Raw genomic sequence first — 25,588 nt, forward strand, 5'->3', positions numbered from 1 at the left:
CCAGAGGAAGAGGAAGCAGCTTCTGTTTTTTCACATCTCTGTAGCACAGAGTTACAAAAGAGCAGGAAGCAGATTGGAGAAACCTTGATTGTAAACCACCTGGAAATGCAAGGTTTGTGCCATGCTCCAGAGCTCTCCTTGCAGGGCTCTGCAGCAGGCTCTGGCCTGAGGTGCAGGCTGGGCCCTGCCTCCCCTTCACTGCAGCGCTGTAGCACGACTTCCAGCAGCTGAGTCAGAGGGAAACGGTCTCTCTTTTGAGCAGAGCTTGCAGTGGCAGAGCCACGGCGGCAGCCCCAGCTCAGCGGGGCTGCAAAGCCTGCCCAGCAGCTGGGGGAAAGGGAGGGAGTTTGCCCCCGCAGGGCTCTGGGCTGCTGCAGCTCCCTGCTCCTGGCCTCACTCCTCCTGCACAAGTGTGGGAGCCTCTCCATGAACTTGTCTCCCCAGGGAGTCAGGGCAGAGGCTGGTTTATTCAGCGCCGCAACAAATGCCGTCTACTCGCTGTGCTGTGGGTTTGAGGAGAGCAACAAATGGCTGGCAGTGGTTTGAAAGCAGGGTAGTGCGGTGCAGGTCACTGTCTCACCTCATCCTGCACCCATGGAAGTATACTGAAAGTCTCCTGGCAGCAACAGGAAGCAGCAGCCCCAGTAACAGACTTGTGCTAGGCTTGTATGTGTTTGTCCACAGCCTGCCTACTCCTGGAAGTAGGACTGCCTCTGCCTTGACGAGTTGCTCCGCATCACTTTGATTAGTGCTAAGGTTGTCCCTGGAGGTCTTGGTGCTCATGCTGAGCCCTGTAACTATTCCTGCGCTTCCAGGATGCTTGGAAGCTTGGCCAGGCTAATCGCCCTGCTAGAGAAGTCTGTACCACGGCCTGCTGAGTTCTTGGGTAGAAGTAAGGGAGAAGGAAATAGCAGAAGTTCTAAACATGCCTAATGGCAGAAGGTGTTAGAGTAATCTCAAGTGAGGCAAATGAGCCCTGAAAGCACTCAAGCATGGAAAATGTCTCTGTGCCTTCAGCTGAGCATGGACTAAAGACTCGAGCAAATCATCAGATGTTTTTCTCTTTGCTCTCACTCTGTCGGAACAACTTAGCATTTGGGAATAAGAGCCATTTGTTTCCTCACTCACTGCTCTTGCGTTTGAGAGGTGCTGCGTTCGGACAGCTGGTTTGCAAACCCTCGGTGACATGAACATTTCTTTGCCTTGCTGTGTATTGTGCTAAACACTGATGCTGAGCTAAACACAACAGATAATACTTTTATGATTTCTCAGGCCTCTAAACTAAACCATGGCTGGGTCCTCCCTTTCTTTCTTTCCCTTTGTTGTGTTCACCCTCACATGCTGCATGTGCATTCGCATCATGAGAGCAAGGGTTTGTCTGAAGCACTTTTCAGAACAAACCATCTATTTGCCCCTCCATCTTCCGAGTCTTTATTGCCCTTCCTCCCGCCCCAGTAACGGTGCAGCAGTGAGCCAAAGGAGTGGGCACAAGAGGCAGCCTTAGATGAGCTCAGTTTTCAAAAGATGTTCTCAGCTCTGCACATGAACTCCCTCATCAGGATTTTAGGGGGCCGTTGCTCCTCTACTTTTGCTGACGGCGCCAAACGTCATCAACGCTAACAAAGCTAAGAAGGCCTTTGAAGGCTCTTGGGGCAGGAAATTAGGGCCCATGCCAAAAGGACTCCCTCCCTCCCGCACGAAAAGGGGTGACGGGACAAACGGCCGTTCAAGGTGGGGATAGTGGTACCTCGCTGCAAAGCAGGATGCCCTGTACGGGGTTGTTCAGCTCAGCAGTGGCCGTATCCAGACCAGCGGACAGGAGGAGTATGGAGGGCAGAAAGCGTGACACCCGGTCTGGAGGGCCAGGGGCTGGTGTGTTTCCTTAACTTCAGCTAAGGAAGATGAGCTCATCAGCTTGTGGTTACTGCAGGTCTTTAATACGATACATCACTCGAAGGAAGAGCTAGTTTAAGACTAGCTGAAGTTTTGCTGCAAGTCGCACTTGTGAATTGGCACGTTGCCAAACTATATGAATGGGACTATATCCGCTTATCAAAAACTGATCTTTTGAAGACATTTCCTTTGGTACTCATTCAGACATAGCGTTGGATTATGGATGAGAACCTGACACACCTGCTGGCTGGAGAAAGCTTGGAGCACTTGGAGGTGAGTCATTCCCAGCTAGGCTGCTGCCCTGCTAGCTGAGCACAGACACATCTGGGGTGCCTAGTGTTCCTTCTCTGCTGTGATAGCTAGTCCTGCTAGTGACAGCTAGGGTTTAGAAGAAATCAAGTGTGGTCATTATTCTCTGAAAAGAAATAGCATGTGACAGTATCACCCTTTACAGTAGAGAAAATAGCAGGTACTATAGCAAAGATACTGCGAACATCTAACCGGAGACAGTGTCTGAACAGTGGATGAATATGGCGTCACTAATGTTGTTTAGCACTGTTTGTCATCATGGGTACTACTTTGGGGTGACATTGTCACTGTTTAGGGTGACATTGTCACTGATTAGTTGCTAAGAAGGGCCAGGCAGTAGGGAAGCTGGGTGTAGCTCCTGCTGGGTGGATTCTGACTGGTGCCATGGCTGAATCACAACTGATTTTGACTGGTGCTATGGCTGAATTACAACTGGGGCCCCTTCAATTACAGTGAAGTCTCATTTCCCAAGCAAGCAAACTGCAGCACCTGTGCACATCTGACTTTGGAGGCTGCTGACTGTGGGCAGCTGCCAAAACATCAGCACGTCTGAAGATCAGGCTCTTGCTTCGTGCAGGGGTTCAACCCCTGCCCTCCACACTGTTGTGCCTCCAGAGGGAAAACGCTGCCACACCAGAGGACAGCATGGCATTTGGGCCCTCCTCCTAGTCCTGGTTCAGCCTCTCTCTTGTACTGACACTAACTAGCAGCACACCGCTCCTGCAAGCAGGAGCTCTGCTGCAGCTGCCTGGGCCAGCGTGAGCTGCCTTCCCACAGCCCAGGGCAAAACAGCCAAGGGCAGCCCAGGGGCGTCTTCTGAAGGCACCTCTTGCAGCGTACAGGGAGACGGCACAGGAGGCTCTCCAGCCTCCTTCCTCGCCAGAGGCCTTCCCTTGCCCCTGTCCCTTGAAAGGGGCGGAAGGCACAAGAATGCCCAAGAGCCACAGGTGCCCCCAGTGCCCCGTAAGCCCACACGGTGCTGGAGCATCTCACACAGCAGCAGAGCGAGCTCTTGCCAGCTCCCTCATGGGCAGGTGCTGGTGAGAAAGCGAGGGCTGCAGCCAGCACTTCTCAGCAGCTGCCTCCAAGGACAACCAGAGCAGAGACACTGCTGAAAGGCACAGGTGGCACAGCCTGACACCGGGGCTCTCTGCTCTCTCAGCGTTAACCTCTGAAATCAGCCCGGCCTGACTGCAGAGCCAGGCACGCGCACGCCCCTTGCAACTGCCTGGATGCTGAGCTCTGGTCACTACTGCAGAAAAACAAAATCCCTTTTCACACAGATGGGCGTGCCTGATCTTTGCTTCAGGAAACTCAGAAATCCCGCCGTCCCTGTTACCTGAATAAAGGCTTGGGGGGAATCAGCCGCTGCAAGTAGCTGGTTGCGGGGGCGGTTGCAGAGAGAGGACAAAGCTTTTGCTGGGGAGAAGGGGCAGAAGCAACTGAGCAGTTTTGCTCTTTAGGAAAGCAGTGCTTGGGCTACAGCTGCTACTGCTGTTTTCATCCAGGGCATACTACACTTGTGATGTGCACAAACCACTTGTAACTGTTGCTGCTGGTGCCTTTACAACTGAAAACCTGCTTTAACAATGCTGGAAGCCTCTGCAAAAGTGACTTGCCACACTGTGGACTATTTCTGGCCCTCAGTAACTAGCAGCAGAGCTTTGTCGCAGGTCAGAGCTCCTGAGTGTACTCCTCCCTGAGCACTGCTCCCTCTCTCCTTTCTCAAGAAAAATATGGAATACCACCACAAACCCTGTGGCAGAGGGGCTCTCAGCACAGATGGACTGTGTCCATCTTGGTACTGGTTTGATGATGCTCCTTGGCTCCAGCCCCACTTCCTAACAGCCTCCACTGGGACTGCAGGCACAGCGCTGCCGACCCCACAGAGAGCAGGCTGCTGCGTTACTGGTAACCTCTGCTTTCCCACAGCAGCTGGATTTTCCTTGATCTTCCCCATCCCCTCCTGGGCAACAGACTTATCCTGCCAGGGGAGGATTGGCCAGTGACATTCACTCCGTGTTTGCACCCTATCGGCTCAGCCGAGGCAAAAAACCCCAGCGCTGTGCTGAGAACAGGCTCTGGCTCCGCACGGGCTTCCAGGCAGATCACGCACACTGCATTTTCTCAATCCTATAGCAAGTAGACCCCAGTGTCTTGCATCTGCAAACAATGTGCAGGAAAGACAGACATTTTTTTCCAGAGATTTCCAGCATCATTATTTTCACTGGGGAAGCAGGAGTGTAAGAAGAGTGTTTAGCCAGTGTTTAGCTGCCACATGAAACAACTCACAGAAGCGGAACTCCACGCGTCCTCAAGTGCTTTGGTATGAGCTGAATTGTACCTAATATAGCTATTAAGAATTTAAGTTATGATATGTGTGTCATGAAATTATTTGTCCTTAAGCAGGTAGACTACCTGTCACCAACATTTAACTCCTCTGCACCCTATGATGGCAGCTTCCTCTACCCTGACATTGACATCAACTGTGGTCTTGAAAATATTTCATCGTTCGCATCTACATTTTTTCCCGTGCTGTACAGCGTATTGTTTGTGACAGGTCTCATGGGAAATGCTTTGGTTGTTTGGGTCCTAATAGGCTTCAAGAAAATCAATGCCATGACTGATGTGTATCTGCTGAACCTCGCCATCTCTGACCTCCTCTTTGTCTTCTCCCTCCCCTTCTTGGTTCAGTACTCCGCAGTGGAACAGTGGACTTTTGGAAATGCAATGTGTAAAATAATCAGTTCCGCTTACTTCGTTGGTTTCTATAGCAGCGCATTCTTCATAACCATCATGAGCGTCGATAGGTACTTGGCTATTGTCCGCTCCGTGCACGCTCTACAGGTTCGGACAACCGCACACGCGATAGTTACGAGCCTGGTCCTTTGGGCGGTAGCCATTTTAGCATCAGCACCAGCCTTCCTTTTTTTCCAGGAAGCAGAGGATAACAACAGGGCGATGTGCATCCCGCATTATCCCAACGGTAACAACGGCTGGAAGATTTTCTCTAATTTTGAAGTCAACGTCTTGGGCTGGCTCATCCCCCTTGGCATCCTCTTCTTCTGCTACTACAACATCTTGAAAAACCTGCAGAAATGCCATACGCAGAACAAGTACAAAGCAATGAAGCTCGTGTTTGTTGTTGTCACCGTGTTCTTCCTCTTCTGGACCCCCATCAACATTGTGCTCTTCCTGGACTCTCTGCAGAATATGTATATCATAGACGACTGTCACGCAAGCCAAAGGCTAGCTCTAGCCCTAGAGCTGGCTGAGGCTTTCTCCTTGGCCCACTGCTGCCTCAACCCAGTCATCTATGCTTTTGTGGGCGAGAAGTTCAAGAAGTATCTCTGTGAGGCTTTCCAAAAATATGCACGGTTCCTATTGCGCTGCAAAGACTACACTGCTTTCAGCGGGCACAGCTTCGACAAGCGTTCCTCTCTGCATCCAGCTTCCTCACAATCTTCTTTTGTTGATACTGTCTTATAGAGCAAGGAGTTAAAAGCTCCCATGCTCCTTTCCAGGCTCTATGCAGTGGACTGAATGGGTGGCTTGAAAACAGTTAATTCTGCCAGTGATTCAGTTTATAAAATCCTCACCTTGTCTCGGGAAAGAGGTTTCAGCATCATGCCAGAGCAAGCTACACAGGGAGCAGTCTGACACTGCATGATGCCATTCTGAAAGGGGAGGTTGAGACTGTTACTTTAAACCTAGAAAATAACATCAAGCAGCTAATGGCACTACTGGAGAGAGTCCAGCGGAGGGCTACAAAGATGATGAGGGGACTGGAGCATCTCTCCTATGAAGAAAGGCTGAGAGAGCTGGGCCTCTTTAGCCTGGAGAAGATTGAGAGGCGATCTCATCAATGCCTACAAGTATCTGAAGGGAGGGTGTCAAGAGGATGGGGCCAGACTCTTCTCCATGGTGCCCAGCGACAGGACAAGAGGCAATGGGCATAAACTGAAACACAGGAAGTTCCATCTGAACCTGAGGAAAAACTTCTTTACTGTGAGGGTGACTGAGCACTGGAGGTTGCCCAGAGCACTGGAGGTTGCCCAGAGAGGTTGTGGACTCTTATTCCCTGGAGATATTCAAAACCTGTCTGGACGTGATCCTGGGCAATGTGCTCAAGAGGACCCTGCTTGAGCAGGGAGGTTGGACTGGATGATCTCCAGAGGTCCCTTCCAAACTCAACCATTCTGTGATTCTGTAATTCTGTAATCACCCATCCGTCTGCCCCCCAGCTGAATGGTTTAACAATGAAGTTTTTTTTCTCCTTTTCAGCTGAGCACAGGGGTGTTCAGGCCTTGAGGCACTGTTTAGACAACCTTTCAAGACATGAGATACTAGAAAAGTTGAAGCAGATGCTTAAGCCTGCTCTTACCATGGGTTCCTTTGGGATTCTTAATTTTTAGCTTCCTCCTGCAGGCTATATAACCCTTTCCAGTGACACTTCCTGCCATTACCTGCTTTGTAAATGGGTGGCCAAAATTACAGGCAAATTGCCTCACTGCCTGGGCAATACGGAGAACTCCATCCAGCCCCTCCCGCTCAGGACACAGAGGTCTCTAAGATTCCTAAAGAAAACATGACATATGCATCAAAGGAGAGGGAGGAGGCACCTGAAATGAGGGAATTCATCAAGGACTTGTCACAGAGCTTGTAGCATCTTCTGTCCCAAAGGAAGCTGTCAGATGTGCCTGTTGAAACAATTAACTCTCTCCCAAAGAACCATCAGTAGTTTGTGCAATAAGAAGGTGAACAGTTGCTGGTAACTGCAGAGATTGAAAGACATTGCCCTCCAAGGTGCCACAGTAACACACAGGGCCATAGCTGGGGAGCTCACAGAGCCTGGCATTTCTGGCAGCTCCCTGGGCTCCTGGGCTACCAGGGTTTTGAAGTCATAGCCTAGAAATGATTGTTTTTGACAGCTGCTGGTAGACTGTGGGTATCTTAAAAAATGGGAATGAATGCGTGCCCCTGGGTATATGTGGAGAAATAGCTACCAGAAGAAAAAGCTGAAGAGTGGAAAAATACTTAAGTGTATGCTGAGACCTGTATGAATTGTATGTAAAAGCTTCGTAGGGACTGACTGGCTGGTAAACAGTGGACCAAAGAGGTAGCTGCCCTCCAGCAGAGCCCTGACCCACTAGAGGAAGGGCTGGGTGCTCTGCTGAATGCCCAAAAGAGGAGGGAGAGAGAAAAAAACAGGGGTATTACATAAAAATCTTGTAACTCCGATGGTATCTAAAGTGGATGGCAGTGGCTGGTTTGAGTGACCAGAGGCATCAGAACTGTATAAAACCTGGACAACACTGAAAGCCTATGGTTTTTGCTCTAAAAAACTGAGGCACCAGTATGATCTCCACTTTTGAGCATACAGCTGGGGTTGACTTCTCAGTTGCTGTTCCAGCTCAGTAACTATGAATGAATGATTTATACAGAAATGGATATCCATGCATATATATGCATACATATATGTGTGTGTACATACACATATGCATTCATGTGCGTATACATATGTATGTATGTATGCATGTATGTTTACATAAACAAACATTGATGGATCAAATACAGTGCTGTTCTGAAACTTTTGGTCCTCGTCTACTTCTCCCTATAAGGTATCATAATATTTTAATTTTTATAATACAGGTATTGCATGCAGTGCAATTCTACAGTCCTTGCACCTCAGGAACTTTACTATTTTGTCATTATTCCTTCAGCTTGTGCATTTTCTTCTGTCCTGGACAATTCTACAAAACTGACAGTCCCTCCGCCTCCCTCTTCCCTCTCCAAACAAACCTCACAGTAAACTATCTTTTATTCTAGAACTTGGACTCATCGTCAGTCTGCCTCCATTCTATTCCCACACTACTGAATACACTTGGGCTTACTTCCTAGAGCAGAGCAGAACAAAACACAAAATACAGGTCTGTTAAACCACTGATTTTCTTCAGATAGGATTTACTATTTTAACAAGTACGAGTATTTGCAATCTGCAGGATACAACCTTTTGCAAGAACAGGCTAGTAGCAGTATGTGTAAGAAATAAATGCTCCATCATGCGGATCATGACACGTTCTCTAAATTCTAAAGCAAAGTCTATGAATAAAGGAAAAGGTTGAATTTTTTCCTAAATCCCAGCAACAAGATCTACAGCAGAAAGTCTGGCTCAGCACTACAGCTCCTAACATTTAGGTGCCTTGCCACCCAGGTATGTTCTTGTGCCTTTTTTGATAACCAGATTCTTTTTGTATACATAGAAACTCAGATGCCTAAGAATGGGATTCACAAAAAATAAGGACAATGCCAAAGGACAGTGGGCATCTTAAACAATGGGAATGCTCAGTGGGCAGGAGGATAATACTAGGTACCTCCTTCCACTGGAGATTCACAGCACATGCCATCTAGACCAGACTTTTCCCTCCTGAAGCACAAAAGGTGAGAACAATTTCTGGAGACCCTTTTTTAACCACAGACCTGGCCTGCAGTCCTTCTGCAGCTGTTTTGGGGCAGGAACTTCAATACGCATACACACGCTGGCAACAGAATGGCCTTTCCCCAGCACTGCTGCATGTGTCTGCTAAGGAGCACCTCTTTTCAAAGATTTCACCAAGTATTATGTAACTACTGGAGCAAGGCTGTGTCCCAGGGCTCCCCCATGACGACGACTGTCACCAGGACATCGCACAGCCACCCTCCTTCCCCTCTCGCAGGACCAGGCAGCGTTCAGCTGCTGCCACCAGGCTGATGGGCCGAGCCTGTGCGGCAGCAAAGGCCCGTGCGCCCTCCCTCAGTGCTGTTCGGGGTTTTAGAAGACATCTTTGCCTTCAACAGCTAGGTTGTGACACCGTCGAAGAGCACACGGGGCGGGGCGGGGACGAGATCAGCTCGCCCTGGGTGCCCGCCCTGTGCGGCGCCCTCAGGCAGCGGGGCGGGCGCGGGCGGCGCCAGCCTGGGCGGCGGTTGGGCGCGAGGCGCCATCGCCGGCTGGCCGTTGGGGCGCGGTTTGCGCCCTGGCCGCGGGAGACCTTGGCGCACGCACAGAGAGCGCGGTGGTCCGTTGGCGGCGGCCGGCCGTTGGCCGGCGCGGCGTGGCGCGGCGCGGCGGATCCCGTCAGTTCAGCCGCCCGCCGGGAAGCCTCGCCACCTGCAGCCGTCGCCCTCATATGTGGTGTGGTGTGAGGAGGCACTGCTCGCTTATCAGAGCTCGGGGGGACTTGGCAGATACTTCCATGCTCTCAGAAGAAGAGCGGAGTCAAAAGGCAGGGGGGAAAAAAAAACTCCCAAGCTTTATTTAACTGTTCAGCTGTTGGGGGGGGGGGGGGGCAGGGACGAGACTATTTTCGGGGTTTGAAATCCTCATTCCCATTTGCTATCTACAAGATACAGTATTTCACAAGAAGCTCTTCTGCTGTCCGGTCATGTCTTTTCCCAGCTACACAGGTGATACGATGCAGTATACATGCTACACTGTAGGATTTAATGGCTTTCTTCTGTCAGAAGAAAAACGGTAGGAACTATTGACTTGCAGAAAGAAATCTTCCTTTCATAGCACAGGTTACAAGTTCTCCCATGGGTAGCTCAAGCAGTCATTTAATTTGTGTTATCAGGATACTGCAGGAAAATAGTTCTTTCAAAACTGCAGAATAACAGGAAATGCAAAACTATTTCCATGCCTTCTCTCCCACCTACACTCCCTCCCTGCACAGGTTGTCCTTGTGCCAAGCAATTTCCAAGTGGCTCCCCAGAGTCACCTAGGCAATACCCAACTCATTTTAATTGTTTAGCGACACTATTATTTGGCAGGAAAGGGAGGCAGTTTCTCCATTTCTTAATAGATGATTGAAGGTAGGTGTTTGAAGGAGTGTTTGAATTGCCCAGAGGAGACAAGCCAGAGGAGGCTTGTTTTCCCAGTGTTGGCAGATGAGAGGGGTCTGGAAGTGGCTGGCTGAAAGGAGTGTTGACTGCTGAGTGCATTGAAAAACGTCCCCTTGATCAGTGAGCGTCTGCTGACTTGTCAAATGCATACCCTCTCAATTTCTACTTTTCCCCCAGCCACCTCTGCTCACTGACACAGAGCAGACACAAAAATGATCTTGAGAAACACAATTTCTTGCATTTGTGCATGGATAAAAACTGTTCTTGTTTTACTTGGTCGGTGCCTACTCTTTCAATTTTGCCCCCAAACTTGGTGAATGCAGCCCTTGTTCAGCCCCTTCTTTGCACAAGCATTTCAAGATTTGTGTTCAGATGTGAAACAGCCACAACATCCAATAGCATGGAATAAGCCCTATTCATGCCAATGTGTGGGGGAGATATTCCTTTCAGAAGAAGCCTCTTTAAGAGAGAGAAATTAATCTATGGCCTGCAACTGATTCAAGCCATGTAAATGAAATACAAAATAATTCTTTCAGAGACATTCGTCTCTGAAGTTTTAGAGAAAATCAGACCTCACTTCCAGGGACCATATTAGGTAGTTGATGACTTGCTCTTTTGAATCCCACTAATATTCATGATCTGTTCTAATGCTGTGCTTCCAGAGAGTAGTTATTTGCAGTCAGAAAGTCAGCGATGCCTCCCCAGAGTAGAAGAAAGGTCAGAGTCATTCAATATGAATTAATGTTCTTTATTATAGCGTCTGCATAGCAGCCCCCGAAGCTTTCCCCCTAGTGATCTTTTATCTCCCCCCGAGCTATCTCGCGCCACTTCCAGTGCTTGGATTGGTTAGGTCCCCTTGTCCACGCGCATCTTCCATCAGCCTGATTGGTCTGGTCACTCAGTTCACGAGCTATCGGTTGTCTCATTCCGCTTACTCTGTGACCTCCAAATCCAGATCCAGGTGGTGGATTCAGGCATGTTATCTACTTGCTCTTGCTCAAGCGGCTAGGGTTACTCTAAGTCAAACAAGAGTTAGTGCAGTCCTTATGCAAGGTTACTCTAGGTCAAACACAGAGTCAGCATATTTCAATCACAGGGTTAGCGTATTCATAGTGCCCCAATTCCATTAACCATACTTCCACCTCAGTTATTTTCAATAATAGAAACAAACATGAACTGAAAAACTGTTTTACTCTGATAAAATTATCTTTTCTCTTTTGTTCGTTCATGGGCACCAGTAATGAGCAGCAGGAGTCAGATTTCTTAGTTGCTAAGTTTTTTTTTGCTAGCAATAAGGTGCTTCTTGCCTGGGGGCACAAGAAGGACCCTAGCAGTTTTTTGATACAACTTTTAAGCAAAGGTAAGTTGTTATATATTCAATAGTTTACATAACTAATCAGATCTATCCACCATTCCTATTTTTACCAATCTCTTTGCGACTATCTTTGAGTGTAAGATAGTTCCATGCCAGCCTCAAATAGTATATCTTATAATTATTCCTTACCTGGTTTTGTATCTCTTCTGGTGTCACCTTTGAACAACTTTTGTACTGGTGCCTGGATTAAACTAGTCTCTTTTTTCAACTTTGTATGAAAAACAGGGCTAAGGCAAGGTCGGATAAATGTTCTGTTTGCAGGGCACATGACCTTGCATGTTCTGTCTGCAAAAACTACAGTATAGTAGAAATTTCGTTAAGAACTCCATGTAGTCAAAAAAGGTGTGGAGGTGAAGCTTAGGCAAAGTCACCAAAATAAGATTTGCATTGATTACACTGAACATTGGGTGCAGAAGAGGAGTATATGAGGAGAAGACAACAAGCTAGCACATGCATTTTTCTTGATTCTGGGATCTGATGTAATTGTGGGTTATACACTGACGCTACAGTGAATGAGAACATTTTGAGCTATGTAGCATTCATTTGGGTTACAAACTGCTCCTCCTGCAAGGCATCCTCCCCAGCCGTGAGTGCCAGTGTCCAGCATAAGCGGGCACATTTGGCTTTAATTAAACTTTTCATTTCTGTTCCTGATCAAGGTTCAATGCTCCAGGTCAACAGCAACCTAGTTAGGAAGATGCTACACTAACTGCATGGAGGAAACTGGAAGGTAACAATCATCGCAGAATCAGCTCTCACCAAAGCTCTCTGTATTTTGCACCTGTACAGAGTAATTAATATATACTCTCTGTAACTAGGCATATCCTTGAAAAGGAAGAAGGACATTTAAGATTCCCTGACTGTCACTGTTGTGATGGGAGCAGGGAGTCTCTGGGCTGTCTCCCCACTGTTGTGCAGCTTCCCAGAGAGACCTTGGCCATGGCTTCCCAGGCAGAATCCCTCTCTCCAGCAAACACTTGGCACTGCCAACTCCCAGCCCAGCGCTTCCAGTTCAGCAAGACTCCCGCAGATGCTTGGTAAATTGCTGCCTTTGGTCTTATGTGGGTTAATCCATCTGAGTTTGTCATTCTGCCGGGAGTGGAGTGCCTGAGCCTTGGCAGCCATCCTGATACTGTGCTCGGCCTTTGCAGCAAGCAAGAAGACTAGAGCAAAATCTGATCTAAGTGACTGAAATGGATGTCTGAAGTCACCAGCCCTGGCTGTCTGTGGTGTCAGACACAAGAGGAATGAAACAATGCCTAACAGTTCTCCCCACCCCAGCCCTGAGCTTATCTTCAGAGTTTGTGTCTTCAGCCCAGACCCAGACATCCTGCTGCTGCCCACACCTACCTGTGCTGCTCCCTAAGCCGAGACTGAACTCTTTAAGCAAGCCTGTCCTTAACTACAGCCTTCCTTGCATCTCTCAAGGGCAAACAATTTCCTTAAAATACTCCCTCATAGCTCTTCCTCACATGGTGATTTTTTTTTTCATCTCCAACTTTGGAGCTCCCTTATCCCCAGCTGTCCTAACAATCTGTGCAGGGTGCCCACATCTCTTTCTTGTCTGATCCAGGCCTGTCACCTACTGCCAAAGTGTCCTCCCCTTGCACATAGGGTGCTGGGGAAGAGGTGTATCATCGCTCCTGTCAGGTAAAAATAGTGTCACGCAGAAAGGGAAATCCTTCACTAGGTCAGCGGGAACTGAGAATACATGTTATGAGCTCTGGAGGGAGACTTGCTGTAAGAAAAGCCTTGGGAAAGAGATTATCTTGTTCTGCTCCCCTCCTCCCCCACAACCAAGTGTGCTGATTTTGTTGTGCCCAGACATGACAATTTTTCCAATTGTTTTCATTGCTCTGCTGTGTTTAACAGCTGTATTCTTCAGTGTATTCTTACAGTGGAAAAATGACAAAGTGAAAGCGTGTCTTTGTCATATTTTATAATTTAGAAATAAACATGAGAAAAAGCCATCTTTGCAATGTCTTTCACTTCTCCAGTTCTCAGTAGATTCTAAAAGGGCGTCTTTCCCCTTCTCCTGCCTCAGACAAAGTCTTCCAGTGGCAAGGTGGGAGATGCTTCCTGCGGCACAGAGGATTCCTTGCCTGAGGCCCCTGGCTTCCTCCACTTGCAGTAGTCAAACGGGGAGCACAGAGCTGGAGCTGACCTGAACTCCTCTTCACAGCCCAGGGGCTCACAGCTCTTGCAGCTGCCTGCCTGTGAAGGTCATACCCACATTCGACCCCTGTATGGCCAACAGGACCTGCCCTGTTTGAGTGAGGAAGGGCAGTAGCATCCCTGCAGATTGCTACTTTCCCTTAGGAAAGGGATGGCCTTTCCCTTGGAGTGGGCCAAACTGTAGAGCTGTCCCAAGAGCTGGGAGCAAAAAAAGCACTGAGCTGTTGAGCCTGGACCATTCTGCACAGAGTGTTCGTGTTCACCTGCTTGGATAAAAGGTACTCACCACAATTTTTATATTGCTCTTGCTCACATCTACTCTTTAGCTTTGTATTCTGATCTTGTTTTTTCTTTCTCCAGAGATGGTACAGGTTAAAAGGATTTCAGAATGGTGTTGGCATATTAAATAGTTAGATATTCTCTTGTTCTGGCTTGAGCGTGATGTCTTAAAACATGGAAAACACAGTCATAGTTACATTCAAGTTTAAACTGCTAAAATACATTTTGTTTTGTTTTGTTTTTTTTTTTGATTCACTAATGGTATTTGTAAAATACAGAGTAGAAAGGAATGTAGTAAGTAAAAGCTGTGTTCCTAGAGAACATGCACAATGTGACTCCCCTTACAGGTCTGTGTGTAAGAGGCTGACTTTTGCTCTCCTCTATATTCTCCTGCATATGTCTATCATGTTTTCCAAATCAGAGGAAACCAGTTACTCTCTTAGGGGAGCATCAGGGAAAGAGCATGGCATTTAGTCCTTTTAAAGTATTCAGATCAAATTAATTCTAGTCTAGGGGGATGTTGTGAGATGACCACACACTGCCAATCATTTTGGTGTGATTTTTGTGCTACATCAGTTTGCATAACTCAGCCATGATATCCTTCCTTGAGGAGATACTTGCTTCCTAGAGAGAGGCAGCCAAATGGCAGGAACTTTTTCCTGAAATAGATTATTATGTTCTATTCAATAACATGTAAAATGACAGGGCAAATTATTCAGTACACTTATTTATGTATCAGTCACAAGAGTCTTTCAATCCATTACATCTCTGCAACTCAGAATACAGAGAAGCTTTCAGAGGTAAAAACAAAATAAATTAATACTGCTGTATGTGCTACTTTATCAATGTCCAGCCCTCTTTAAGGCTGATAGTATCTCTCAGAAAGATGGAGTCCTAATGACACCCACTATGCTTTATACTTTATTCTTCTTTGACCTCTCAGATGGAAAGGTCTTGAAGAACTTCACTCATTCAGTGTTACAGTAGCATCAGTGGAGCTAGTATTGTACAAAAGTCACTAGCTGCAAACCTGTGCAGCAGGTGTGGAATGGAGAGTATACATTCAGGATACGCACCAGCAAAAAGTTGGACATAGGAAGACATACTTGCTTTTATTGTTGCTAAATCCCACAGCAAGTAGTGTGATGCAGGGTACAGTGTGTTCTTCCACATCTTTCACCTGTGATCTACGGGATTGTCAACTGAGCACAGCTAATAACAGTCTCAACCTCCCCTTTCAGAATGGCATCATGCAGTGTCAGACTGCTCCCTGTGTAGCTTGCTCTGGCATGATGCTGAAACCTCTTTCCCGAGACAAGGTGAGGATTTTATAAACTGAATCACTGGCAGAATTAACTGTTTTCAAGCCACCCATTCAGTCCACTGCATAGAGCCTGGAAAGGAGCATGGGAGCTTTTAACTCCTTGCTCTATAAGACAGTATCAACAAAAGAAGATTGTGAGGAAGCTGGATGCAGAGAGGAACGCTTGTCGAAGCTGTGCCCGCTGAAAGCAGTGTAGTCTTTGCAGCGCAATAGGAACCGTGCATATTTTTGGAAAGCCTCACAGAGATACTTCTTGAACTTCTCGCCCACAAAAGCATAGATGACTGGGTTGAGGCAGCAGTGGGCCAAGGAGAAAGCCTCAGCCAGCTCTAGGGCTAGAGCTAGCCTTTGGCTTGCGTGACAGTCGTCTATGATATACATATTCTGCAGAGAGTCCAGGAAGAGCACAATGTTGATGGGGGTCCAGAAGAGGAAGAACACGGTGACAACAACAAACACGAGCTTCATTGCTTTGTACTTGTTCTGCGTATGGCATTTCTGCAGGTTTTTCAAGATGTTGTAGTAGCAGAAGAAGAGGATGCCAAGGGGGATGAGCCAGCCCAAGACGTTGACTTCAAAATTAGAGAAAATCTTCCAGCCGTTGTTACCGTTGGGATAATGCGGGATGCACATCGCCCTGTTGTTATCCTCTGCTTCCTGGAAAAAAAGGAAGGCTGGTGCTGATGCTAAAATGGCTACCGCCCAAAGGACCAGGCTCGTAACTATCGCGTGTGCGGTTGTCCGAACCTGTAGAGCGTGCACGGAGCGGACAATAGCCAAGTACCTATCGACGCTCATGATGGTTATGAAGAATGCGCTGCTATAGAAACCAACGAAGTAAGCGGAACTGATTATTTTACACATTGCATTTCCAAAAGTCCACTGTTCCACTGCGGAGTACTGAACCAAGAAGGGGAGGGAGAAGACAAAGAGGAGGTCAGAGATGGCGAGGTTCAGCAGATACACATCAGTCATGGCATTGATTTTCTTGAAGCCTATTAGGACCCAAACAACCAAAGCATTTCCCATGAGACCTGTCACAAACAATACGCTGTACAGCACGGGAAAAAATGTAGATGCGAACGATGAAATATTTTCAAGACCACAGTTGATGTCAATGTCAGGGTAGAGGAAGCTGCCATCATAGGGTGCAGAGGAGTTAAATGTTGGTGACAGGTAGTCTACCTGCTTAAGGACAAATAATTTCATGACACACATATCATAACTTAAATTCTTAATAGCTATATTAGGTACAATTCAGCTCATACCAAAGCACTTGAGGACGCGTGGAGTTCCGCTTCTGTGAGTTGTTTCATGTGGCAGCTAAACACTGGCTAAACACTCTTCTTACACTCCTGCTTCCCCAGTGAAAATAATGATGCTGGAAATCTCTGGAAAAAAATGTCTGTCTTTCCTGCACATTGTTTGCAGATGCAAGACACTGGGGTCTACTTGCTATAGGATTGAGAAAATGCAGTGTGCGTGATCTGCCTGGAAGCCCGTGCGGAGCCAGAGCCTGTTCTCAGCACAGCGCTGGGGTTTTTTGCCTCGGCTGAGCCGATAGGGTGCAAACACGGAGTGAATGTCACTGGCCAATCCTCCCCTGGCAGGATAAGTCTGTTGCCCAGGAGGGGATGGGGAAGATCAAGGAAAATCCAGCTGCTGTGGGAAAGCAGAGGTTACCAGTAACGCAGCAGCCTGCTCTCTGTGGGGTCGGCAGCGCTGTGCCTGCAGTCCCAGTGGAGGCTGTTAGGAAGTGGGGCTGGAGCCAAGGAGCATCATCAAACCAGTACCAAGATGGACACAGTCCATCTGTGCTGAGAGCCCCTCTGCCACAGGGTTTGTGGTGGTATTCCATATTTTTCTTGAGAAAGGAGAGAGGGAGCAGTGCTCAGGGAGGAGTACACTCAGGAGCTCTGACCTGCGACAAAGCTCTGCTGCTAGTTACTGAGGGCCAGAAATAGTCCACAGTGTGGCAAGTCACTTTTGCAGAGGCTTCCAGCATTGTTAAAGCAGGTTTTCAGTTGTAAAGGCACCAGCAGCAACAGTTACAAGTGGTTTGTGCACATCACAAGTGTAGTATGCCCTGGATGAAAACAGCAGTAGCAGCTGTAGCCCAAGCACTGCTTTCCTAAAGAGCAAAACTGCTCAGTTGCTTCTGCCCCTTCTCCCCAGCAAAAGCTTTGTCCTCTCTCTGCAACCGCCCCCGCAACCAGCTACTTGCAGCGGCTGATTCCCCCCAAGCCTTTATTCAGGTAACAGGGACGGCGGGATTTCTGAGTTTCCTGAAGCAAAGATCAGGCACGCCCATCTGTGTGAAAAGGGATTTTGTTTTTCTGCAGTAGTGACCAGAGCTCAGCATCCAGGCAGTTGCAAGGGGCGTGCGCGTGCCTGGCTCTGCAGTCAGGCCGGGCTGATTTCAGAGGTTAACGCTGAGAGAGCAGAGAGCCCCGGTGTCAGGCTGTGCCACCTGTGCCTTTCAGCAGTGTCTCTGCTCTGGTTGTCCTTGGAGGCAGCTGCTGAGAAGTGCTGGCTGCAGCCCTCGCTTTCTCACCAGCACCTGCCCATGAGGGAGCTGGCAAGAGCTCGCTCTGCTGCTGTGTGAGATGCTCCAGCACCGTGTGGGCTTACGGGGCACTGGGGGCACCTGTGGCTCTTGGGCATTCTTGTGCCTTCCGCCCCTTTCAAGGGACAGGGGCAAGGGAAGGCCTCTGGCGAGGAAGGAGGCTGGAGAGCCTCCTGTGCCGTCTCCCTGTACGCTGCAAGAGGTGCCTTCAGAAGACGCCCCTGGGCTGCCCTTGGCTGTTTTGCCCTGGGCTGTGGGAAGGCAGCTCACGCTGGCCCAGGCAGCTGCAGCAGAGCTCCTGCTTGCAGGAGCGGTGTGCTGCTAGTTAGTGTCAGTACAAGAGAGAGGCTGAACCAGGACTAGGAGGAGGGCCCAAATGCCATGCTGTCCTCTGGTGTGGCAGCGTTTTCCCTCTGGAGGCACAACAGTGTGGAGGGCAGGGGTTGAACCCCTGCACGAAGCAAGAGCCTGATCTTCAGACGTGCTGATGTTTTGGCAGCTGCCCACAGTCAGCAGCCTCCAAAGTCAGATGTGCACAGGTGCTGCAGTTTGCTTGCTTGGGAAATGAGACTTCACTGTAATTGAAGGGGCCCCAGTTGTAATTCAGCCATAGCACCAGTCAAAATCAGTTGTGATTCAGCCATGGCACCAGTCAGAATCCACCCAGCAGGAGCTACACCCAGCTTCCCTACTGCCTGGCCCTTCTTAGCAACTAATCAGTGACAATGTCACCCTAAACAGTGACAATGTCACCCCAAAGTAGTACCCATGATGACAAACAGTGCTAAACAACATTAGTGACGCCATATTCATCCACTGTTCAGACACTGTCTCCGGTTAGATGTTCGCAGTATCTTTGCTATAGTACCTGCTATTTTCTCTACTGTAAAGGGTGATACTGTCACATGCTATTTCTTTTCAGAGAATAATGACCACACTTGATTTCTTCTAAACCCTAGCTGTCACTAGCAGGACTAGCTATCACAGCAGAGAAGGAACACTAGGCACCCCAGATGTGTCTGTGCTCAGCTAGCAGGGCAGCAGCCTAGCTGGGAATGACTCACCTCCAAGTGCTCCAAGCTTTCTCCAGCCAGCAGGTGTGTCAGGTTCTCATCCATAATCCAACGCTATGTCTGAATGAGTACCAAAGGAAATGTCTTCAAAAGATCAGTTTTTGATAAGCGGATATAGTCCCATTCATATAGTTTGGCAACGTGCCAATTCACAAGTGCGACTTGCAGCAAAACTTCAGCTAGTCTTAAACTAGCTCTTCCTTCGAGTGATGTATCGTATTAAAGACCTGCAGTAACCACAAGCTGATGAGCTCATCTTCCTTAGCTGAAGTTAAGGAAACACACCAGCCCCTGGCCCTCCAGACCGGGTGTCACGCTTTCTGCCCTCCATACTCCTCCTGTCCGCTGGTCTGGATACGGCCACTGCTGAGCTGAACAACCCCGTACAGGGCATCCTGCTTTGCAGCGAGGTACCACTATCCCCACCTTGAACGGCCGTTTGTCCCGTCACCCCTTTTCGTGCGGGAGGGAGGGAGTCCTTTTGGCATGGGCCCTAATTTCCTGCCCCAAGAGCCTTCAAAGGCCTTCTTAGCTTTGTTAGCGTTGATGACGTTTGGCGCCGTCAGCAAAAGTAGAGGAGCAACGGCCCCCTAAAATCCTGATGAGGGAGTTCATGTGCAGAGCTGAGAACATCTTTTGAAAACTGAGCTCATCTAAGGCTGCCTCTTGTGCCCACTCCTTTGGCTCACTGCTGCACCGTTACTGGGGCGGGAGGAAGGGCAATAAAGACTCGGAAGATGGAGGGGCAAATAGATGGTTTGTTCTGAAAAGTGCTTCAGACAAACCCTTGCTCTCATGATGCGAATGCACATGCAGCATGTGAGGGTGAACACAACAAAGGGAAAGAAAGAAAGGGAGGACCCAGCCATGGTTTAGTTTAGAGGCCTGAGAAATCATAAAAGTATTATCTGTTGTGTTTAGCTCAGCATCAGCGTTTAGCACAATACACAGCAAGGCAAAGAAATGTTCATGTCACCGAGGGTTTGCAAACCAGCTGTCCGAACGCAGCACCTCTCAAACGCAAGAGCAGTGAGTGAGGAAACAAATGGCTCTTATTCCCAAATGCTAAGTTGTTCCGACAGAGTGAGAGCAAAGAGAAAAACATCTGATGATTTGCTCGAGTCTTTAGTCCATGCTCAGCTGAAGGCACAGAGACATTTTCCATGCTTGAGTGCTTTCAGGGCTCATTTGCCTCACTTGAGATTACTCTAACACCTTCTGCCATTAGGCATGTTTAGAACTTCTGCTATTTCCTTCTCCCTTACTTCTACCCAAGAACTCAGCAGGCCGTGGTACAGACTTCTCTAGCAGGGCGATTAGCCTGGCCAAGCTTCCAAGCATCCTGGAAGCGCAGGAATAGTTACAGGGCTCAGCATGAGCACCAAGACCTCCAGGGACAACCTTAGCACTAATCAAAGTGATGCGGAGCAACTCGTCAAGGCAGAGGCAGTCCTACTTCCAGGAGTAGGCAGGCTGTGGACAAACACATACAAGCCTAGCACAAGTCTGTTACTGGGGCTGCTGCTTCCTGTTGCTGCCAGGAGACTTTCAGTATACTTCCATGGGTGCAGGATGAGGTGAGACAGTGACCTGCACCGCACTACCCTGCTTTCAAACCACTGCCAGCCATTTGTTGCTCTCCTCAAACCCACAGCACAGCGAGTAGACGGCATTTGTTGCGGCGCTGAATAAACCAGCCTCTGCCCTGACTCCCTGGGGAGACAAGTTCATGGAGAGGCTCCCACACTTGTGCAGGAGGAGTGAGGCCAGGAGCAGGGAGCTGCAGCAGCCCAGAGCCCTGCGGGGGCAAACTCCCTCCCTTTCCCCCAGCTGCTGGGCAGGCTTTGCAGCCCCGCTGAGCTGGGGCTGCCGCCGTGGCTCTGCCACTGCAAGCTCTGCTCAAAAGAGAGACCGTTTCCCTCTGACTCAGCTGCTGGAAGTCGTGCTACAGCGCTGCAGTGAAGGGGAGGCAGGGCCCAGCCTGCACCTCAGGCCAGAGCCTGCTGCAGAGCCCTGCAAGGAGAGCTCTGGAGCATGGCACAAACCTTGCATTTCCAGGTGGTTTACAATCAAGGTTTCTCCAATCTGCTTCCTGCTCTTTTGTAACTCTGTGCTACAGAGATGTGAAAAAACAGAAGCTGCTTCCTCTTCCTCTGGAGACTCCCCACGAAAGGGCAAGTTCTGCTCTCAGGTGCTCCTGTGCCTGGCTGCCAAGGGAGCGTGAAGGCCAGGGGCAGAGCAAAGGTGCCCCTGGGCCAAGGTCCCCCAGGAGGCGGCAGGGCAAAGCTGAGGAAGCGGAGCAGGAACCAGGCATGCAGGTGGTGATATTCCTGCTGCAAACCGCCTGCTTCAGGGCCTGCTGTCGGGTGTCCAGTAGCTGGCCGTGGAGGGAGCTGACAGACTCAATTGCTGACAGACAGAAGCAATTTTTTCCCTGTATGCAAATGTGAGGCTGTGGGCATGCACACAGCCCCTCTCTCTAGTCTCCACACAGCTTAACGCTGCGTCGTCTCCCAGTCTCCTGTGACCCCGATCTACCCTGCGGATCTGCGTGCGAAGGGGCACGGCGAAAGAGGTGGACAGCGTGTTCAGATAGATCTGTCCAGGCTTCAGCTCTACGTCCGAGACCTATTGAGCAGCCCTCTTCTTGTGATGATGTCAAGGGACAGTTGCCAATCCCAGGCTGCCGTTTCATTGCCCCATAGCAGCTGGTGAATGTTTTAGCCCCACTTTCCATCTGTGGACACCAGCACCAGTGCAACGGCTGCGGTGGGTCAAGGAGGTGAACAAGGCCTGGCAGACTGGGAACAGAGTTGGGGTTCCCCATTGCTTCTCCTCCATTAGCAGGTGGAGGGGAAGATCTGGGGGCACACTCCAATTTGCTTGCAAATTTTGCTTGTCTTTCTTCCTTTCACAGGAGCAGAAGAAGCAGGATGATTTGTACTGTTTGGCTGTGTGAGCTGGTCTGCTCCTCTTTCCTGCCCGCTCTGCTCGCAGCCGGCAGGAGTGGAGGGAGGGAAGATGGTCAGAGGGGACGTTCTGGAGATGCCTGCAGCTGTGGTCAGCCGAGGGGCAGAACTGAGTTGTGCTTAAGGAGCGCAGGCTTGCCACTGAGCTGCTCAGCGGCTCCTTTGCGGAAGGCCAGAGGGGGCCTGGCCCACAAAACGGGGGCTGAGAGAGGTGGGTGAAGAGTCCTTTATGAAGGACTCCTGACTTCCCGAAGGGCTCAGTGTCCAAGAGTGGGCTGAGTGGCCTAATAGCCAAGTGTCCCGGCTCCTGCCTCTGCTCCTGCTGGGGCAGGAGGTTGATTTGGCAGCCGGGAGGTCTGGCAGCAGCCGCCCGGTCCTGGCTTGAGGTTTTCTTTCTATTTCGGCAGTCATTTCCTTCTCCTGTCTCTGAGCTCTGTGCAGGTGGCTCTGCGTATGGCAGCATCTCTATCAGCTACTTCATCTTTCACTGTGGCTTTCAGCAGGTTGGGTTGGGGTAGCCTGTCACATGCACATCAGGACATTGCCTCGCTCACGCTCTCTGGCTTGCTGATATCGTTATGGAATAAAACTGATGCTCCTGCCCCCATCGTGTGTGCCGTTGTCTCCATGTTTATCCCCAGGGCCAAGTCTGGTTCCCTGTGGTGCGCGGGCTTTGTGATTTGCAGATCCTCAGATCCTCGTAAAGCCGCGCGGACCCTTCAGAGGAAGACGTCCTAATGGCTTGAAGCAGGGCTCCAAACAGACCGTTGTGGTCCATGTCCCTGGTCGAGGCCGGACGGGCTGCATCAATGTCATCCCCGCAGGAGGCTGGTCAGACTGGTCTCAGGCCTGCAGCCCCTCCTGCGGGCTGCCCAGCCAGGGCAGAGCGTGTCAGCCCTGGCGCTGTGGCCCCACAGAGAAGGGCCCGGCTGGCACACAGGGAACGGCAGCGCCATCCCCATGTCGGTGAGGGTGAGGCGGAGAGGAGAGACACAGCCCCGAGCGCCCCACTGCCCCCATCCTGCTGCTCCAGGTTGGAGGAAGTGCCTGGAAGCTGGAGCGAGGCCACGAGAGCGCTGCTCGCACCGTCAGGTCCCTGGGGCCGCGCTTGCGGTGCCCTGGCTGGCTCTGGGCGCAGCCAGCAGAGCCTTGCTGCCCTGGCTGGAGGCCCAAGGGGCCCTGGGTCCCAGAGAGCAGTGGGAACGCTGCCCCCTCCTCCGCTCGGGCTATCAAGGAAAGGGGGGAGCGAAGCAGCTGCTCCTCTCCAAACCCAGGCACTGGCGGGGAGATACTAAAGGCACCGAAATTCCCCTTGGTGTAGGAGACAGTTTCATCTGCTTTGAAGTTCAGGTGCAGGAAGTGAATCTCCAGTTTCGGAGCCCTCAGCCGCGCAGTGCTGGGGGGCCAGGGCAGCACTGGGCTGGGGCTGGGCCCCTGCCTGGCCATTACGCAGGTTTGGTGCCGTGGGAGGTGCGATGGGCTTCCGGCCCAGACACCGTTGCTTCTGACGTGGAGGTGATTTTATAGGTGTACTATCAATGTAAAATATCTCGGTGGGTGTCCCTCCTACACTGACATTTGCTCAAAGCAGTATTTGGCTCTGCAGAGAGATGTGCATCCCTCAGCAGAATCAGTGGCACCTCGTCTTCCGTTCCCGTCCACCTCCTCGAACTACGGTAATTGCAGAAATTTGTCTGGGGCCGTGACGTGACCGCGGTGCGCGGCACAGGTGGCAGAAGGGACCGTGGCCGCTGACAGAGCCAAGAGAGAGGTGACGGCAAGGGTGTCTGGGCACCGCCAGCTACAGACATCCCTGAGCAGGGACAGAGCCAGAGCCAGAGCCAGAGCCAGAGCATGCACGTGTGCCCTGCCTTTGCGTGAAGTCAGTCCATGCCCTCGCATACGGCAGCGGTCTTGCTTGGCGCTATTTGCGTAGGTAGAATGATAAACACCACTTCCCTCACTGCACCCAGATATGTCAGCAAGTCTGGAGAGAAAGAGAGAGAAGGAAAAAGGGAGGAGAGAGGCGAGGGGAGGAGAGGGAAGAGGGGAAGGGATAAGTGTTTCTCTTCAGTTTGAGTGCCTGTTTGGCCCGCGTTATTTGCTCGCAGGAAGCTGTGCTGTGCAAACACAGCGTTTGAATGACGCGGGCACGGGCTGAAGCTGTCCCTGCTGTGCCCGGAGAGCCATACAAAAGTCTCTGGGAAAGACGCTGCAGCTGTCAAGGTGGCAAAGTCTCCCTTGCTCACAGCCTTTCCTCTCCACGCCGGAGGCCCTGCCGTGCTTTGTGAAGTTGGGCAGCCCAGAATGCTGCCCCCCCTCTCCTGTTTTAGCTAGCAGAAGCTGCTGCCAAATGGAAACGCTTGGTGGCACGGAGTGGCAAAAGAAGCTCAAAGGACAAGGCAAAATGTAGCCTGGGCAGGCTTTGAAGTCCAGCGGAGATGGGCCCTGTGCCAGGATGGGCGAGCAGGAGGTTTCCCTGAGCTTGCCCGAGCTCCTTCTGTGCCTTGTGTGGGATGTGATAGGAAAGAGGGTGCATGGCTCTGCCCCTGGCATGGGCGGGCCGCCGAGCAGCAGGGCTCGGGGCTGCACGCTCAGAGATAGGCCAGCAGCACGGAGGGGAGGACTTGATAAATGAGGGGATAAGTCGTAAGTATCCTCCTACCCCACCTCCTGGTTTTGCTGTCCCGGGCTGAGTGTAAACAGCTGGACAGAAGGGATGTGCTGCGCTCCCAGTCTCCCCAGCTTGCAGGGACACAGGGCTCTCAGGACTGTCACCTCTGCCCCTGCTGATGCTGGTTCCTCTGCAAGCTGTGGGCATCTCCTCCTCTACCAGCTCAGGGGCAAGCAGGAGAGGTGCCTGAGGACTGGAAGAAAGCCAATGTCACGCCAGTCTTCCAAAAGGGCAAGGAGGAGGAGCCAGGGAACTACAGGCCTGTCAGTCTCACCTCCATCCCTGGAAAGGTGATGGAACAGCTCCTCCTGGAGGTCATCACTAAGCATGTGGAGGACAAGAAGGTGATCAGGAGTAGTCAGCATGGATTCACCCAAGGGAAATCATGCTTGACCAATCTGATAGCCTTCTATGACGGGATGACTGGCTGGGTAGATGAGGGGAGAGCAGTGGATGTTGTCTTTCTGGACTTCAGCAAGGCTGAAGTCTCCCATCACTGTCTCCCATCACATCCTCCTAGGTAAGCTCAGGAAGTGTGGGCTAGATGAGTGGACGGTGAGGTGGCTTGAGAACTGGCTGGATGGCCGAGCTCAGAGGGTTGTGGTGAATGGCGCAGAGTCAAGTCGGAGGCCTGTGGCTAGCGGTGTCCCCCAGGGGTCAGTCCTGGGTCCAGTCTTGTTCAACGTATTCATCGATGACCTGGAGGAAGGGACAGAGTGCCTCCTCAGCAAATTTGCTGATGATACTAAACTGGGAGGAGAGGCTAACACACCAAAGGGCTGTGCTGCCATTCAGAGGGACCCGGACAGGCTGGAGAGGTGGGCGGAGAGGAACCTCATGAAGTTCAACAAAGGCAAGTGCAAGGTCCTGCACCTAGGCAGGAACAACCCCATGCACCAGTACAGGCTGGGGGTTGACCTGTTGGAAAGTAGCTCTGCCGAGAAGGACCTGGGAGTGCTGGTGGACAACAAGTTAAGCATGAGCCAGCAGTGTGCCCTTGTGGCCAAGAAGGCCAATGGTATGCTGGCGTGCATTAGGCAGAGTGTTGGCAGCAGGTGGAGGGAGGTGAT

The 25,588-nt window shown here is 50.5% G+C and overlaps 2 protein-coding genes across 10 annotated transcripts; one reads left to right on the plus strand and one right to left on the minus strand.

Moving 5' to 3' along the window:
• The first annotated feature begins 1,261 nt into the window (after positions 1–1,261).
• On the plus strand, positions 1,262–8,120 carry LOC138066352 (C-C chemokine receptor type 8-like). 5 transcript variants are annotated; one of them, XM_068935716.1, is made up of 3 exons: positions 1,262–2,166; positions 4,406–4,528; positions 4,609–8,120. In XM_068935716.1, exons 2-3 carry the CDS (start codon positions 4,481–4,483, stop codon positions 5,689–5,691), a joined length of 1,131 nt encoding a protein of 376 aa, XP_068791817.1. In that variant the 5' UTR covers positions 1,262–2,166; positions 4,406–4,480; the 3' UTR covers positions 5,692–8,120. The 5 variants fall into 5 exon arrangements, with proteins under 5 accessions (XP_068791817.1, XP_068791814.1, XP_068791815.1 ...); XM_068935713.1 differs by lacking the exon at positions 4,406–4,528; XM_068935714.1 differs by lacking the exon at positions 4,406–4,528 and having other exon boundaries at positions 4,612–8,120.
• Positions 8,121–12,159: 4,039 nt separating this feature from the next.
• Positions 12,160–19,135, minus strand: LOC104147687 (C-C chemokine receptor type 8-like). Of its 5 annotated transcripts, none has more exons than XR_011139740.1 (3): positions 18,867–19,135; positions 15,019–16,424; positions 12,160–14,078 (listed from the first exon to the last, which is right to left on the minus strand). XR_011139740.1 is itself a non-coding variant. In XM_068935710.1 (3 exons), exons 2-3 carry the CDS (start codon positions 16,550–16,552, stop codon positions 15,342–15,344), a joined length of 1,131 nt encoding a protein of 376 aa, XP_068791811.1. In that variant the 5' UTR covers positions 16,553–16,627; positions 18,867–19,135; the 3' UTR covers positions 15,004–15,341. The 5 variants fall into 5 exon arrangements, 4 of the variants coding, with proteins under 4 accessions (XP_068791811.1, XP_068791810.1, XP_068791809.1 ...); XM_068935710.1 differs by lacking the exon at positions 12,160–14,078 and adding an exon at positions 16,505–16,627 and having other exon boundaries at positions 15,004–16,424; XM_068935709.1 differs by lacking the exon at positions 12,160–14,078 and having other exon boundaries at positions 15,004–16,421.
• Positions 19,136–25,588: the final 6,453 nt, after the last annotated feature.

Source organism: Struthio camelus, chromosome 2 (genome assembly GCF_040807025.1).
Source record: "Struthio camelus isolate bStrCam1 chromosome 2, bStrCam1.hap1, whole genome shotgun sequence".
In the NCBI taxonomy this organism is placed as follows: domain Eukaryota; kingdom Metazoa; phylum Chordata; class Aves; order Struthioniformes; family Struthionidae; genus Struthio; species Struthio camelus.

Excerpts from the sequence above, each read along its gene's own strand:
- LOC138066352 (XM_068935713.1), top strand. The coding sequence starts at position 2,113 with ATGGATGAGAACCTGACACACCTGCTGGCTGGAGAAAGCTTGGAGCAC. Across the intron at positions 2,167-4,608 it reads AAAGCTTGGAGCACTTGGAG|CAGGTAGACTACCTGTCACC; the intron begins GTGAGTCATTCC and ends TTTGTCCTTAAG.
- LOC104147687 (XM_068935708.1), bottom strand. The coding sequence starts at position 18,920 with ATGGATGAGAACCTGACACACCTGCTGGCTGGAGAAAGCTTGGAGCAC. Across the intron at positions 16,425-18,866 it reads AAAGCTTGGAGCACTTGGAG|CAGGTAGACTACCTGTCACC; the intron begins GTGAGTCATTCC and ends TTTGTCCTTAAG.